The sequence below is a fragment of the Rhineura floridana genome, chromosome 1 (assembly GCF_030035675.1).
Source record: "Rhineura floridana isolate rRhiFlo1 chromosome 1, rRhiFlo1.hap2, whole genome shotgun sequence".
NCBI classification, from domain to species: domain Eukaryota; kingdom Metazoa; phylum Chordata; class Lepidosauria; order Squamata; family Rhineuridae; genus Rhineura; species Rhineura floridana.
The window spans coordinates 285,319,661-285,335,709 of NC_084480.1; the positions used below are offsets into that span (position 1 = coordinate 285,319,661).

The window sequence follows — 16,049 nt, forward strand, 5'->3', positions numbered from 1 at the left end:
TTCCCATTGCGGGGGGGAGGGAGTCGCAGCATGCACCTGTCTCACAAAGTAAATTTGTTGCATTTGGGTGATAGAGCACTTTAATCCACTATAATTGCACAAACCTAAATTTCCAGTGTGCACTTGAATCTCTCCCACAATATACTAACTATAATCAACTATTATTATGAATTTTATCATTACGAATTTTTATCATGGTAAGTGTACTGAATTTAATTTGCTCATCTTACCACATGCACACACATGTGTATGTGTATGGAAGTTTTCCTGATTTCAGCATCTTGTCAGTCTCAAAGATGGTGTCCAGTTGTACTTTAAATCACAGAAGAAACAACTTTGCCTTTTGGAAAGACAAACATCGATGTGCTTTGAGAACTGGTGGGAAACTGAAATTTTCAAATGATTGGCTTGTTGTTCTTAAGCAGCAAACCATCAATGAACTCATTCAAGTCTGAATTCACTCAATTATGTAAAAGAGGATGAAGAGTAAATTTCCACATTCAGTATTGATGGCCTTTGCTACAAAATACTGAGAAAGCAAACAAGTCCTCAAATGAAACAACACCAAACAGATCCAAGGAAATTGAGTATCTTTCCCAATTTTCACCAGAAGGCACCAAGAAATTAGATGCTGAAGTATTTTCATGCAGTGCTGCAGTCTTCAAACACAGCAGTGACTGTGACAAAATGCTTTCTTATCTACTTCTTAGGCTTTCAAACATCAGTGAAAGGATGTGGGGACATATCTGCATTGTTGGACTGGTCCAGCCTTCTTCTAAAAGAGTTCAGCTTTTTATTCTACTGACCAGAACTTTTATTCCTTAGTATTACAGAGTATGTAATTTGCCTTGGGAAATACATGTGGATTCACAAATTGTTGTTGTTGCTGCTGCTGCTGCTGCTGTTATGAATGGTTGCTTTTTTAAAAAGAGAATGTTCTAATAAGAGATTGTTGGGTAACTCTGGGAAATGAACCTTGATTATGAAAGGAAAGGAATAACTATTTAGATGTTCAGGTGAGAGCTTTCACACACTCCCACCCCAACGTGTGGAGCCCTGAGTGTTTTAGAGAAGGTATGAGTTTTAGACTGTTTTTAGTGTTTTTGTTTGCCGCCTTGGGCTCCTTCTAGGAGGAAAGGCGTGATATAAACTGGAACAGGTTCAGAGGAGGGCAACAAGGATAATCAGGGGACAGGAGACAAAGCCCTATGAGGGGAGACTCAAAGAACTGGGTATACTTAACCTTGAGAAGAGAAGACTTAGGAAGACTATGATAGCACTGTTCAAGTACTTGAAAGGTTGCCACACAGAGGAGGGCCAAGATCTTTTCTCAATCATTCCAGAGTGAAGGACAAGGAATAGTGAGTTCAAGTTACAGAAAGCCAGATTTTGACTGAACATCAGGAAAAACTTCCTAACTGTTAGAGCAGTATGACAATGGAACCGATCATCTAGGGAGGTGGTGGGCTGTCCAACACTGGAGGCATTGAAGAGGCAGCTGGACAGCCACCTGTCGGGTATGCTTTGATTTGGATTCCTGCATTGAGCAGGGGGTTGGACTTGATGGCCTTATAGGCCCCTTCCAACTCTACTATTCTGTGATTCAATGATTCTAAATTTATGGAGTGGACCTGCTCATAGTCATTTGGTTTGATTTCATGTAGTTATATCATGCATGTGAAGGTCTGATTTGGAGCAGTGAGGGGGAAGGCATGCTCAGCTCTTTTTTTTGCCCACCTTGTACCTGCTATAAGGCTGCACTATGTATTTAAAGCAGTATTGTATAATTAAAGAGTCATGGCCTCCCCTAAAGAATACTGGGAACTGTAGTTTGTTAAGGGTGCTGAGAGTTGTTAGGACACTCTTATTCCTCTCACGGAGGTACAGTTCTCAGAATGGTTTAACAATCAGGGAATTGATTAAGTGGGGATTTGAACCCCTGGTCTCCCAGGTCCTCCTCCAACATTCTAACCACTACACAACACTAGCTCTCAAGCACAGTTCCCAGGATTCTTTGGCTAAAAGTGATATAATACTGCTTAACTGTATAGTGTAGATGAAGCCTAACCCAGACATTAAAATCTGGACATAACCTCCACTTAAGAGTTGTGCAAGCAAATCAGAATGAATGCTTAATAAACAGTTCATCTGAAAGAGTCTCATTTTGTGTCTTCCCAGTGGCAGTATCCGTGTATGTGTGCGTGTGTGAATTTAAATTGGAAAAATGATAACTAAAACGGACAGATTCAACCATCCCTACAGGTCGGCTATTCCTGTTTCTATACCTTTTTTAAGAATACCTGTTTTTATACCTTTAAAGTACATTCAAAGCACTTTTTATCCCCTCAAAGAATTCTGGGCACTGTAATTTACCCCTCACAGAGTTACAGATCCCAGCAATCCTTGGCAAACTGCAGTGCCCAGCATTGAGAGAGAAAATGTGCTTCGAATGTGTTTTAACGAAGTTTAAGAAGGATGTAGGAATGGAAAATAAAGAAGAAATCATCATTATAATAATACAAAAATACAATATATTTAATATGCAATCTTAATAGTTCAGTCTTGTATATATTTACTCAGAAGGAAGTCTCACAGTGTTCAATGTAGTTCACTCCCAGGTAAATGTGTGACCAACATATGCCAGATTTGTCTAAAACTATTCACACACCTTTCTCAGGTATTTGTTACATGACACTAATTACAAAAAAGTGCCAGGAGCATGGCCTATGCAGTGGGAGCCAGTTTGTGTCGTGAATCAATTTACAGTTTCCAAAAGAATGTATTAATTCAGATTTGATAGGGGAAATGTTAACATACTCTCTCACACAAATGTATAGGTGTGTGTGTCACTTACAATTGCATCTTCCAGATATCTTCGAAATATAAAATGTCCTTCAAATGGTCTCTGTCATGTCATCCCAATGTTAAATGAGTTTGTTATTCAGTTTTCTGCTATGACAATAACAAGGGGAAAAATCACCACAGAAGCTAGACTGTTAAAGCAATTTGACAAGCTTCAGCAGGGTCATAGTATGTTGAAGAGATCACTGACTACAAGGAATTTTAAACTATGTCTTCATGCGATCTGTATTGCTCAGAACCAAGCAAAATATAAAAATATATATATCCTCCTTGTGTTACAGTACAACCTGGACTAGATTTTGCCATTTTCAAGAAGCTGAAAACAGCTTTATAAATGGTTGTACGGAGAAAGTTTGGTGTGATGTGTCCAGGAATATACAATGATGAAAGTAACCTATGACTGAAAGCACTTCAGCTTGGGAAATATTTCAAATATTCCACAGGCATCCCAGTTCTATCTATCAAGCTGCAATACTACATATACTTACTTAGAAGTCGATTCCACAAAGATCAACTGAGTGTAGTATTGGCAAATTGGAATAACATCCTTTTTTTGTAAACCGTGTGTTACTTACTGAGAGGAGTCTTTTCAGTATTCACCTCCTTTCCCTCAGATTAGCTCCAATCAGCACAAAATGGCTACCACACTCCCTTTTCATGCTGATTGGCTACTACATAGGGACCTGGCTATGACCCTGCTCCCAATAGAGTAAAAGGTCTACAACCCTGGATGACTACACCCATGCCCATGTGCCCCCTAAATTTGATCCAGAGCAGATTTGGGGACGGCATGGCACGTGGGGGGGGAGGGGAAAAACACTATTGCATGAGTGTTAATCTTTGCACTAGCACAACTATTTAGCTGCATACCATCTATTGCCCTGCTCCAGTATAAGCATGTGATCTGTAAGTAACATTTCCTCAAAATTATCTGCCTTGTGGGGAGGGGAATGTTCTGACAGCAGGAGCACAGATTCTTACAACACATCAAGAGAGAGGGTACATCACATTTTATTTTAATAGCAACAACAAATTATCAACTACAAAGGTTTAGTTATGTTGCATATCCCAAGTGCTGATGACCAGCCAGACACCTGCTCAGTGTGGAAAGAAGGCCTAGAGCAAAGCATTACAGCACCTGCAGCTTCAGTTCAGTGCTTACCCTTTTTTCCCCAGAAAATCTGTGTACATAAATGCAAGCCATTCCCTATTCTGCCCTACAGTAATGAGATCACCAGAACAATATATGAACATTGTAAGTTCTGTGCAATGGTATAATGAGGTCAACAAAGCAATACAGTGACCTCAGAAAAATAATAGCAATTTCAGCAATACACCATTGATTCTAAACAAATGCTCCAAGCATATTTTTGCAAAAACATTCTATTTTGGGCAAAATATCCTAATCAACGTGTACATTTCAGCCCAATCACCAAGATATGTTCAGTTTCCTCATTTATACAAAGCATCCCTCTTTTTATGTATATCATCCATTCTCAGATTTCTATCTATTGTATTCATATGGTCAGTTTCATATAACCTCCTTCAGTAGATGCTCGTCTCCATTCAAGCCTTGATCTGAAAACCTTGTTTCCAGTGCCCACCTCCCTCTTGGCCATGTTGTTTACAAACTGTGAAAATGTGTGTGTGTGTGTTAAGTCAGACCCATATCAACCCTGACTCCTGTGGAGATGGGGTCTAGACCTGCAGATGTGCTGCAATAAGCAATTAATTATTATAAGGTTTTCACTGACACACAGTTACATAGGATCTATTTGTCCTTCTATAGGGCTAACTTTAATTATGTGATCAGCAATCAGAGTGTGCGTGTGTGTTTTTTTAAAAATTAACAAGTGAGAGGGTATTATCAGCACTGTAACACCTTGGGAGGGGTGGTTTAAGACTTTCCTCTCCAGCCCTGGGCTCCTTCTGGGAGGAAGGGTGGGATATAATTTTAATTAATAAATAATAACTAAATAATAAACAGCATGTGGCAATTACACTAGCTAATGCTAATAGGAGGGAGGGATCTTTATCAAGTCTGTTGCTGAGATGGAAACACTTAAACCTTCCCTCCCTGTGCACTGTCACCCTTCACTCATCCTTGGTATTTTACTTTTTATAAACCACAATGTGATTGCTAATCACATCATTAGCATAATGTGAGGTCAGGCCCTGCCACACATAGGATGATGATGTAACTTTGGCACTGAAGATCACTCTCGACACTACCGCAGCTATAGGCCAGGTTGTTCTTCTCTACAATCTATTTTTTTCCACTATGCATATGCTTTATACTAATTCATTAAGGCAGGGGTGGGGAACCTCCAGCTTGCAGGTCTAATTAGGCCTGGCACATGTCCCAATTTGGCCGACAAGACAGTTTCCCTCAAACCTTTCCCACCTGCTTCCCACCTGACATATGTAACATCAGGTGTGGGACAGGTAGAGAGGCACAATCCAAAACCTTAAAGTGTGCTCCCAATTGTGGAGGCTGACTGACAGCGAGAGCAAGCCTGCTAGGATTATAGTTCACCATGGAGCAGAGCTTGGAAAAGTTACTTTTTTGAACTACAACTCCCATCAGCCCCAGCCAGCATAGCCACTGGATTGGGCTGATGGGAGTTGTAGTTCAAAAAAAGTTACTTTTCCAAGCTCTGCTCCATGGTGAACTCAGTGGTGCAGCTGACACCTGGCCAAAGCAGGGCATGGGGAACTCCAGCAGGCTTGAAATCACCATCCATCAGCTGATAGTCCTGGGGGGAACTCCGTCACACAGCTGATCCCTTCAGAAAGCAGACTTGGAGTCACCTCCTGTCAGCTGATAGGCATTCAAGCCTCACTTGGCTTGGCTTTTCTTTTGCAGCTTGCCATGCTACAAAGGAAAAATTCATCACCTGATTGACGTCAAAGTTGTAATTGTTGTAAACCGCCCAGAGAGCTTTGGCTATGGGCGGTATACAAATGCAATAAATAAACAAAATAAATAAAGTGGCCCACCAGAGTGGGAGGGAAACCAAGGACTTGCTGGCCGGAACTAGTCCACCATCCGTGCTTTAAGGGGGTTTTCTTTCCTTTCTTTGTTTAGATATTAGTGAACCTTTAGTGTCATACTGTTTCCAGTCTGGATGACACCACTACTTTTACTAGGGTGCTCCAGTGGTGTAGCGGTTAAGGTGTTGGACTATGATGTGGGAAACCAGGGTTCGAATCCCCACATAGCCATAAAGCTCACTGGGTGACTTTGGGCCAGTTACTGCCTCTCAGCCTCATGAAAAAACCTATTCATAGGGTCGCCGTAAGTCGGAATCGACTTGAAGGCAGTACATTCCATTCTAGAAGGCAGTTTATTCTGTCTTTCTTACTTTTTCTCCTCTGATTTTTTTTTTCTGGCTTTCAGGCAACAAAATATCCAGTCCCAGAAATTTAGCTATCAGTTATATGTTTTCTTCTTCCAAGGAGAAAAAACTGTTTTCAGCCCCAGGAAGTACAATTTTCACATGAGTTTTCTGATGTAAATGCCCGTTTTAAATATCATCCCCCCCCACTCCCCATCTGAAATGTTGCCTTTGCACGGGGCATGGTTTTTCAGTATACTGCATGTCCTCGCACTGAAAAGGGGCTGATCTGCTCAGGCATGTTGCAAGGGACATTATCCCGGGGAGCTGTTGCTGCAAGTGGGGAGGGGAGTCATCCCAAAATGGGAAAGAGGTGGCAAGGGAAAGAACTCAGATCGTCTCCTCCCGCCCCCACCCCCAAAAGTTTAAAAACACATGTGACACCCTTCCCTGGCTCTCCCTGTCAGGTTTCTACCTGCTCGTGGTTACTGCCTGTCTCTAGGCACCACCAGGGACTCCACCAGTCCGGACTGTCCTTTTTTATGGTTTCTCTCCCCGCTCTAGCACAGATCTCAACAGATCCCCCTGCTAGGCAGCACCACCAGTCACGTCCTATAACCAGTAGTCCCAGAGACTCGGCCTGAGTCTCCCTCAATTAGGTTACCTCTGTGACTGCGTGCTTAAGCTGTCCCAATCCCTTTGATTTACTCAGACTGCTTGTGGTGTTATTCTTCCCTTTCCCACTGCCACCATTTGTTATCCTTCAGCCTTGGTATTTACCTTACCCTCCTTTCTGGTCTGTGAAACCCCAGCCAAGGATCAGGCCTTTGGTAAACCAAAAGTATTTATTGAATAACAAAGATAACAAGATTTCTTTAAAAGGCACTTAAGCATATGGTTTCATCTATTCCTGAGGTACTGGTCTTAGTATTAATCCGAACTCCACCCTCTCCTCACATCCACCAACTCTCCACACAATCTCCTCTCAAAACCCACCAAAACAACCCACTAACATTCACCACCACCCAGATTTACCTGTCATTCTTCCTTTTATACTGTCAGCCAGTTTAAACATTCAGCCAATCATCCAACATTCTACTGCCCATTCACTCCCCCTTCCTCTTTCATTCTACTTACCATGTATCTCCTCTACAAACAGCACTTACCCTATTTACACTAATACAGGAACATCACATTCCTCCCCCTTAAAACAACGGCAGAGTATTATTCCTGTTCCAGGATTTATACGTCGCGTTAACAATATAACAAGTCTCTATGGGGAAAATGTCTTTCTTTGTTCCTCCGTCTGGTCACGTCACTGCAGTCCCAGCCACTTGCCTGGAAAGTCCATCGGCCAGTACATTGTCTTTGCCTTTTATGAACTGGAAGTCCACTTGATAGTCTTGTAGGGCCCAGGACCACCTCTGCAGCATAGTGTTATGGTTTTTCATAGTCTGCAACCATAACAAGGCCCGATGATCCGTTGTTACCGTGAATCTTCGTCCCCTCACGTATGGGCGCAACTTATTCAGTCCCCACACGACCGCTACGTACTCCTTTTGGACCGACGAATAGTTTTTCTCCCTCGGCGTCAGCTTGCGACTCAGATACGCCACTGGATGTCTGGTGCCTTCTCTCTCCTGCAGCAAGACTCCCAGCGCGAGGTCCAACGCATCTGTAGCCACGATGAATGGTTGCTCATAGTCTGGTGCTATTAATATGGGTCCTTGGCACAAGGCTTGCTTCAGCAGATCAAAAGCCTTCTGACATTCATCCGTCCATACCACACGCTCAGAACACTTCTTCTTTGTTAATTCATGCAAGGGGGTTGCTATTTCCCCAAAATTTCTCACAAACTTCCTATAAAATCCAGCCACACCTAGAAATGCCCTTACTTGTTTTTTGGTTAAGGGGATAGGCCACACTTGTATTGCCTCCACCTTGCTCCATAAGGGGGTGATTTTCCCACTCCCCACCTTATGTCCTAAATAGATTACTTCCTTTAGCCCAAACTGGCATTTCTTAGCTTTTATTGTGAGGCCTGTTTTTCTTAAGGCCTCTAATACTGTTGTCAGGTGTTGGACATGCTCAGGCACCGATTTGCTAAAAATGGCCACGTCATCGATATAGGCCACTGCAAAATCTGACATGCCTCGCAACACAGTATTGATTAGCCTCTGAAATGAACTTGGTGAGTTCCTTAGTCCCATGGGTAAGGTCACAAACTCATATAACCCATCTGGTGTACTGAAGGCAGTTTTGGCTCTGGATTGCTCGTCTAGTTCCATTTGCCAAAATCCTTTACAGAGGTCTAATGTAGAGATAATGGTTGCTGCCCCCAATAACTCTAACATTGCGTCTACCCTGGGCATAGGATACGCATCTGGGACCGTGATTTTATTAATTAGCCGATAATCAATGCAAAACCTTGTCGTTCCATCTTTTTTCGGAACCAGTACAATACTTGAGGCCCAGGGACTGATGGATTCCCTGATCACTCCTAATTCCAGCATATCTTCCACCTCCTTTTTGATCTCACTCAAAACTTTCCCATTCACGCGGTATGGCATAGATCTGATTGGGGCATGATCTCCAGTATTAATGGAATGTTTGGCTATACTGGTTCGGCCAGGTTTATTACTAAAGACATTCCCATAGTTTTTCAAAACTCTCAGAATCTCTTCTTTTACTTCCTCCTTCACCTCTTCTGACCATTCCACTTGATCTACCCCTCCTTTGTCTTTGCTTTCCTGTACCAAATCCGGAAGTTCAGGCCCACTTCCCTCAGGGAATAAGGTAACTTGCAACACCTGTGCATCCCTGGTATGGTAAGGCTTTAACATATTTACCAAATCAAATCAAATCAAATCTTTATTATTGCGGTCAGGGACCCATCAAAGAAAATTTACAGGCAATTACAGTCGATTGACTAAATTACACATAAGAGGGAATTAACAATAAATTGGCTACGGGGGGAGATTAGAAATATATAACAAACGGATACGTTGAACTGCATCAAAAAACTTAGCAGCTGGAATCAGATAAATACTGTCATTGCCAGAAAGAAACCATGGCATCCAATGCTCTCGAGACCTGTTTGGATACTTTTGGGTGAGGGGTGTAATATACAGATCCCTTTCTTTATTATACAACGGACAGGCGAAAAGAACATGAGAGAGGGATTCTATCTGACCTTCCTTACACAGACAGAGACGTTGTGCTAGAGGTATGCCATTATATCTACCCTCTAGTAACGCTGACTGTAGACAATTAAACCGGGCCTTAGAATAGGCTAATCGGTATCTAGGATTAGTTAAAATATCTAGATAAGGGGCGTGCCTTAAAAAGTTAATATGCAAACTGTGCTGGAGGGGGGAGCATGCTTTAGCTGCAGCATCTATTGAAGCTTGCCTATCGATGTCCCTAAGCCGAACCCTAATAATCTGCCTAGCCTTGCTGAAACCTTGGGAGGAAAGAAAATCTACTGATAGGCCCAAGTAGGGCAACTTGTCTAAAAAGCATTTCCTCCAGGTGGAAATATGCCCGTCTCCCTCAAGGAGTGACAAATATCCCAACGGGTATGCAAAAGAAACTTTGGCCCACCAATTAAAAGCAAGGGACCAGGCTTGGCATTCAACCGAGCTTGATCCCGCCTCTATTCTTAAGACAGCATTTGGAACGCAATTTGGAACTCCAAAAATTCGGCGAAGAAAAATAGATAACACTGACTCAACCGAGGAATTGAAAGCATGTACCCAGAGCTGGACCCCATACAGAAGTTGGGATAATGTTTTAGCCCTAAACACCTGAATAGCGGCCAGGATGTATTGTCCCCCGAATTTGTAATGGTATCGTATGATACTCTTCAGCGATGTCCGGGCCGTCGCAACTGCCGCCCGAATGTGTGGCCCCCAAGATAGGGAGGAATGGAATACCATACCAAGATATTGATAGGATCTGACTTGCTCAATGGTGTGTCCTTTAATTTTCCATATGGGAGTTGAGGTAGATTTTGCAAACGCTAGGATTTTAGTTTTGGAGAAATTGATTGTGAGTAAATTCTCTGCACAGTATGTCATAAAAATCCTAATCAGACGTTTGAGGCCGACTTTAGAAAAGGAAAGCAGGGCCACATCATCAGCATATAGTAAGATGGGGCAACTGTTTCCGCTGATTTTAGGTGAGTGGAGATCAGACGAAGTGCATTTGGGGGCCAAATCATTCAGGAAAAGATTGAAGAAATAAGGGGCCAGAACACAACCTTGCCTGACCCCTTTTGTCATGATAATTGATTTGGAGAGATCACTTTTTGGCCCACAACGGACACGGAGAGAAGTGTTCAGATGCAAATTATGTATCAAGAACAACAGCCTCTTGTCAATGGTTGTTTTGGCCAATTTTGCCCACAAAATATCCCTCGGAATAGAGTCAAACGCCGACTTCAAATCTATGAAGGCGACGTAAAGACCACTCCCTACCTGGTTTCTGTATTTCTCCGCTAGGTGATTTAAGAGAAGGCAGTGGTCCATGACCGATCTGCCACTCCTAAAGCCTGCCTGTTCTGGTCCCAGTACACTTTCCTCCTCAATCCAAGTGGTCAATTTCCTCTTTAGGTAATTGGCATAAAGCTTGCCAATCATCGAAAGCAGGCTAATTGGCCTATAGCTGGAAGGCTCGGTTCGAAGACCTTTCTTATAGATAGGGACCACTATGGCTTCCTTCCAGGACTGTGGAAAGTGTCGTTTAGTATTGATCAGGGTAAAAATATTAGCCAAAATGGGTGCCCACCAGTCTGGATATGTTTTTAAAATCTCCGGAGGAAGGTTGTCACCGCCTGGGGCTTTAGCCGATCTTAGATTTTTGATCAGATCAATTATTTCTGGCTGCGTGACCGGTGGCCAGATAGGGAGCATTTTATAGTCTACTAGCGGAAATTTACATGAACCACTTTGCTTTTGTTTAATTGGTCTGTGGTGATTACATACGTCACTGTGTCAAGCCTTTCTCTGATGGTATATGGTCCTTCCCAGTTAGCCTGTAATTTGTCATGTTTCCTGGGTATGAACGCCATAACCATATCTCCCACATCATACACACGTTCCCTGGCTGTTCTGTCATACCAGTAACTTTGCTTCTGCTGTGCTTGACTCAAATTCTTTTTCACCACCTCCATCATTGATGTTAATTTATTGCGGAATTCCAATACAAAATCTACTACAGATGTTTTGTACTCTCCCGGGTTCCTTCCCATGAATTTTTTAACAGTTCCAAAGGTCCCCTCACTTTTCTAGTGAACATGAGTTCAAAGGGTGAGAAGCCTGTTGACTCTTGAGGGACTTCTCTGTATGCAAATAAGAAGCATCCCAACCGTTCATCCCAGTCTTGTGGGTGATCTTGAACATAGCTTCTGATCATGCCCTTCAAAACACCATTGAATCTCTCTGTTAGCCCATTAGTGGCGGGATGGTAAGTAGTGGTCTTTAGATGTTTTAGACCACAACATTTCCACATACATTGCATCACTTCTCCCATGAATACACTGCCTTGATCCGTCAGCACTTCATGAGGGAAACCCAGCCTCATAAAGATTTTTAATAAAGCCTCTGCCACTACAGGGGCTTCTACAGATCTTAGTGCTTCTGCGTCTGGGTACCTGGTGGCAAAATCCACCACCACCACTAGATATTTCTTGCCATGCCTTGTGGGTTTGGAAAAAGGGCCCACCAAATCTATTCCCACTCTATAAAAGGGTTGTCCAATTATAGGAAGGGGCTTTAAGGGTGCCTTAGTCTTTACTCCACTTTTTCCCACCTTTTGGCATATACCACAAGATAGACAATGTTGTTTTACATCTTTGGAGATGTTTGGCCAATAATAGTGTGCAGCCAATCTCCTCTTGGTCTTTTTTATTCCCAGATGTCCTGCACATGGGACAGCGTGGGCTGCCTCTAGCAATCTGGTTCTGTATTTGCTAGGTACTATCAATTGCTTCACTGGTTCACATTCATCCTTTCTCTCAGCAGGCATCCACAGTCTATATAAAATCCCATTTTCACACACAACTTGATTCCTCAGTTTGTCAGTGAAAGGAATCTGTTGGGTCAGGGCTTGCTCCTTTATTTGATTCAAACTGGTATCCTTATTCAGTTCTTCTCTGAAATGCTCTGTCTCTTCCCCAGAGACCAGTTGATACAGTTTGTCTCCTTCAGCAGGCCTGCCAAGGGTTGCTATGGGGACCTGAGGCTCACAAACAGATTCCACCCTGTTTGTTTCAGCCCCCCTTAACATGGCTTCTGTTTCTCTGCCAAGTTGCTGTCTGGTCACCACATATATTTTCCCTTGTGCCCCCATAACATCTCTTCCCAGTATCACTGGTTCTTGTTGTTGGGCATTAATGCCTACTTTATATCTGCCCTCTTGGCCTCTCCACGCCATTTTCACCAGGGCCACAGGCAAGCTTTCTGGTTGACCCCTCACTCCTTGGATATTCACCGTTTCCTGAGGTAATATTTCTTCAGATTTTATTAAATCTGGCCTCAGTAATGTCTGAGCGGCACCAGTGTCAAGCAATGCCCAATAATTTGCCCCTTGTACACTCACTTCCTCTCTCAGACTTGAATCAAGGTCTGTTACTTCTGTCCAGTTTATCTGGCAGAACTGAACCTTTTTTGTGGCTAAATCTTTTGGTTCTATTTTTACTGCCCTTGCCTGAGCAGGATTACTAATGGGGTTGGCAACCTCACATTGAAAACGTAGGTGCCCCGGTCTACCACATTTGTAGCATAATTTCTCCTCTGTTTTAGGGTACACAGATCCACTCTGGGGTGTCCTGTGCCCTTCAGATTTTACTGGAGGACTCACTCGCTGTGGCACCACATCCTTTCTGCCACCATTATATGGTCTGGGTTTAAACTCTCTTGACGTTTTCCCCACCCAGCCAGTTCAAGGTTCTGGTTTTGGTGTACAAAGCCCTATACAGCTTGGGACCAGGATACCTGAAAGACCGTTTTATCCCTTATATACCCAGCTGATCACTGTGCTGTGCAGGTGAGGGCCTCCTGCAGATATCGGGAGATCGGTTCCACAGAAAATAGGAAGTGGATCTTTAGTGTTGTGGCACCTAAACTTCTGAATTCCCTCCCTTTACATATTAGACATATTGGACAGGCACCATCTCTGTTATCTTTTTTGGCCTACCTAAGACCTTTCTCTTTCAATAAGCCTTTTAAGAAGAGACCTCATCCCAGTCTGTGTCTGTGTTGGAATAATTTTTTTAGATCTTTTTTCAAAAAAAGATGTTTTAATATATGTTAAAGTGTTTGTTTTTAAGATGTTTCAGAGTGTTTTTGTTTGCTGCCCTGGGCTCCTTGTTGGGGGAAGGGCGGCATATACATTTAATAAATAAATAATAGAAGTTGTATGTGAGGCGTCCTTCCCTGGCTCTCCCTGTCAGGTTCCTACCTGCTCGTGGTTACTGCCTGTCTCTAGGCACCACCAGGGACTCCACCAGTCCGGACCGCTCTCTCTTATGATTTCTCTCCCCGCTCTAGCACAGATCTCAACAGATCCCCCTGCTAGGCAACCACCAGTAACGTCCCAATACTAGTATTCCCAGAGACTCTGAATACTGGTATTGTTATTCACTTCACCGCTGCCACCATTTGTTACAGTTCCCCTTCAGCCTTGGTCATTACCTTACCCTCCCTTCTGGTCTGTGAAACCCCAGCCAAAGATCAGGCCTTTGGTAAACCAAATTAAGTATTTATTACAGATAACAAAGCTAACAAGATTAACAAGATTTCTTCTTAAGGCACATAAGCATATGGTTTTACTCAACACTAATCCGAACTCCACCTCCCTCCTGGTAAACAACTCTCTAAACCCCACCAAGCAATCCACTCTTTCTCTTCTCCCCCCAGATTCCACCATTCACCACCTCACATTCACCCAAATTTACCTGTCATCCTTTCATTTATACTGTCAGCCATTTTAAACATTCAGCCAATCATCAAGCATTCTATTGCCCATTCACTCCCCCTCCTCTTTCACTACTTACCATGTATACTCTAAACAACCAGCACTTACCATATATACACTAATATATAGGAACATCACATTCCCCCCCCCCTTAAACAACGGCAGAGTATTATTCCTGTTCCAGGATTTATACGTCTCGTTAACAAATAAAAGTCTCTATGGGGAAAATGTCTTTCTTTGTTCCTCTGTCTGGTCATGTCACTGCAGTCCCAGCCACTTGCCTGGAAAGTCCATCGGCCAGTACATTGTCCTTGCCTTTGATGAACTGGAAGTCCACTTGATAGTCCTGTAGGGCCCAGGACCACCTCTGCAGCATAGTGTTATGGTTTTTCATAGTCTGCAACCATAACAAGGCCCGATGATCCGTAGTCACTGTGAATCTTTGTCCCCACACGTATGGGCGCAACTTGTTCAGTCCCCACACGACCGCTAGGCACTCCTTCTGGACCGACAAATAGTTTTTCTCCCTCGGCGTCAGCTTGCGACTCAGATACGCCACTGGATATCTGGTGCCTTCTCTCTCCTGCAGCAAGATGACTCCCAGCGCGAGGTCTGACGCATCTGTAGCCACGATGAATGGTTGCTCATAGTCTGGTGCTATTAATATGGGTCCTTGGCACAAGGCTTGCTTCAGCAGATCAAAAGCCTTCTGACATTCATCCATCCATACCACACGCTCAGAACACTTCTTCTTGGTCAATTCATGCAAGGGGGTTGCTATTTCCCCAAAATTTCTCACAAACTTCCTATAAAAACCAGCCACACCCAGAAATGCCCTTCCTTGTTTTTTGGTTAAGGGGATCGGCCACGCTTGTATTGCCTCCACCTTGCTCCATAAGGGGGTGATTTTCCCACTCCCCACCTTATGTCCTAAATAGATTACTTCCTTTAGTCCAAACTGGCATTTCTTAGCTTTTATTGTGAGGCCTGCTTTTCTTAAGGCCTCCAATACTGTTGTCAGGTGTTGGACATGCTCAGGCACCGACTTGCTAAAAATGGCCACGTCATCGATATAGGCCACTGCAAAATCTGACATGCCTCGCAACACAGTATTGATTAGCCTCTGAAATGAACTTGGTGAGTTCCTTAGTCCCATGGGTAAGGTCACAAACTCATATAACCCATCTGGTGTACTGAAGGCAGTTTTGGCTCTGGATTGCTCGTCTAGTTCCATTTGCCAAAATCCTTTACAGAGATCTAGTGTAGAGATAATGGTTGCTGCCCCCAATAACTCTAACATAGCGTCTACCTTAGGCATAGGATACGCATCTGGGACAGTAATTTTATTGATTAGCCGATAATCAATGCAAAACCTGGTCGTTCCATCTTTTTTCGGAACCAGGACAATACTTGAGGCCCAGGGACTGATGGATTCCCTGATCACTCCTAATTCCAGCATATCTTCCACCTCCTTTTTGATCTCATTCAAAACTTTCCCATTCACACAGTACGGAACAGATCTGATTGGGGCATGATCTCCAGTATCAATGGAATGTATAACTATACTGGTTTGGCCAGGTTTGTTGCTAAAGAGATTCCTATAGGTTTTCAAAACTCTCAGAATCTCTTCTTTTACTTCCTCCTTCACCTCCTCTGACCATTCCACTTGATCTACCCCTCCTTTGTCTTTGCTTTCCTGTACCAAATCTGGAAGTTCAGGCCCACTTCCCTCAGGGAATAAGGTAACTTGCAACACCTGTGCATCCCTGGTATAGTAAGGCTTCAACATATTTACATGAACCACTTTGCTTTTGTTTAATTGGTCTGTGGTAATTACATATGTCACTGTGTCAAGCCTTTCTCTGATGGTAT

The 16,049-nt window shown here is 43.2% G+C and overlaps 1 protein-coding gene across 6 annotated transcripts in view; it reads left to right on the plus strand.

Moving 5' to 3' along the window:
- The window catches only part of CPQ (carboxypeptidase Q), a 272,115-nt gene that overhangs the window by 231,556 nt on the left and 24,510 nt on the right, over positions 1-16,049 (plus strand). Inside the window, exon 10 of one of the 6 annotated variants that reach the window (XM_061603538.1) lies at positions 2,179-2,262. The exons of the other annotated variants lie outside the window; for them this stretch is intronic. Within the exon in view, the coding sequence (XP_061459522.1) occupies positions 2,179-2,228 (50 nt within the window). The 3' untranslated portion in view covers positions 2,229-2,262. The remainder of the gene's footprint in view (positions 1-2,178; positions 2,263-16,049) is intronic. 6 annotated transcript variants of the gene reach the window in all.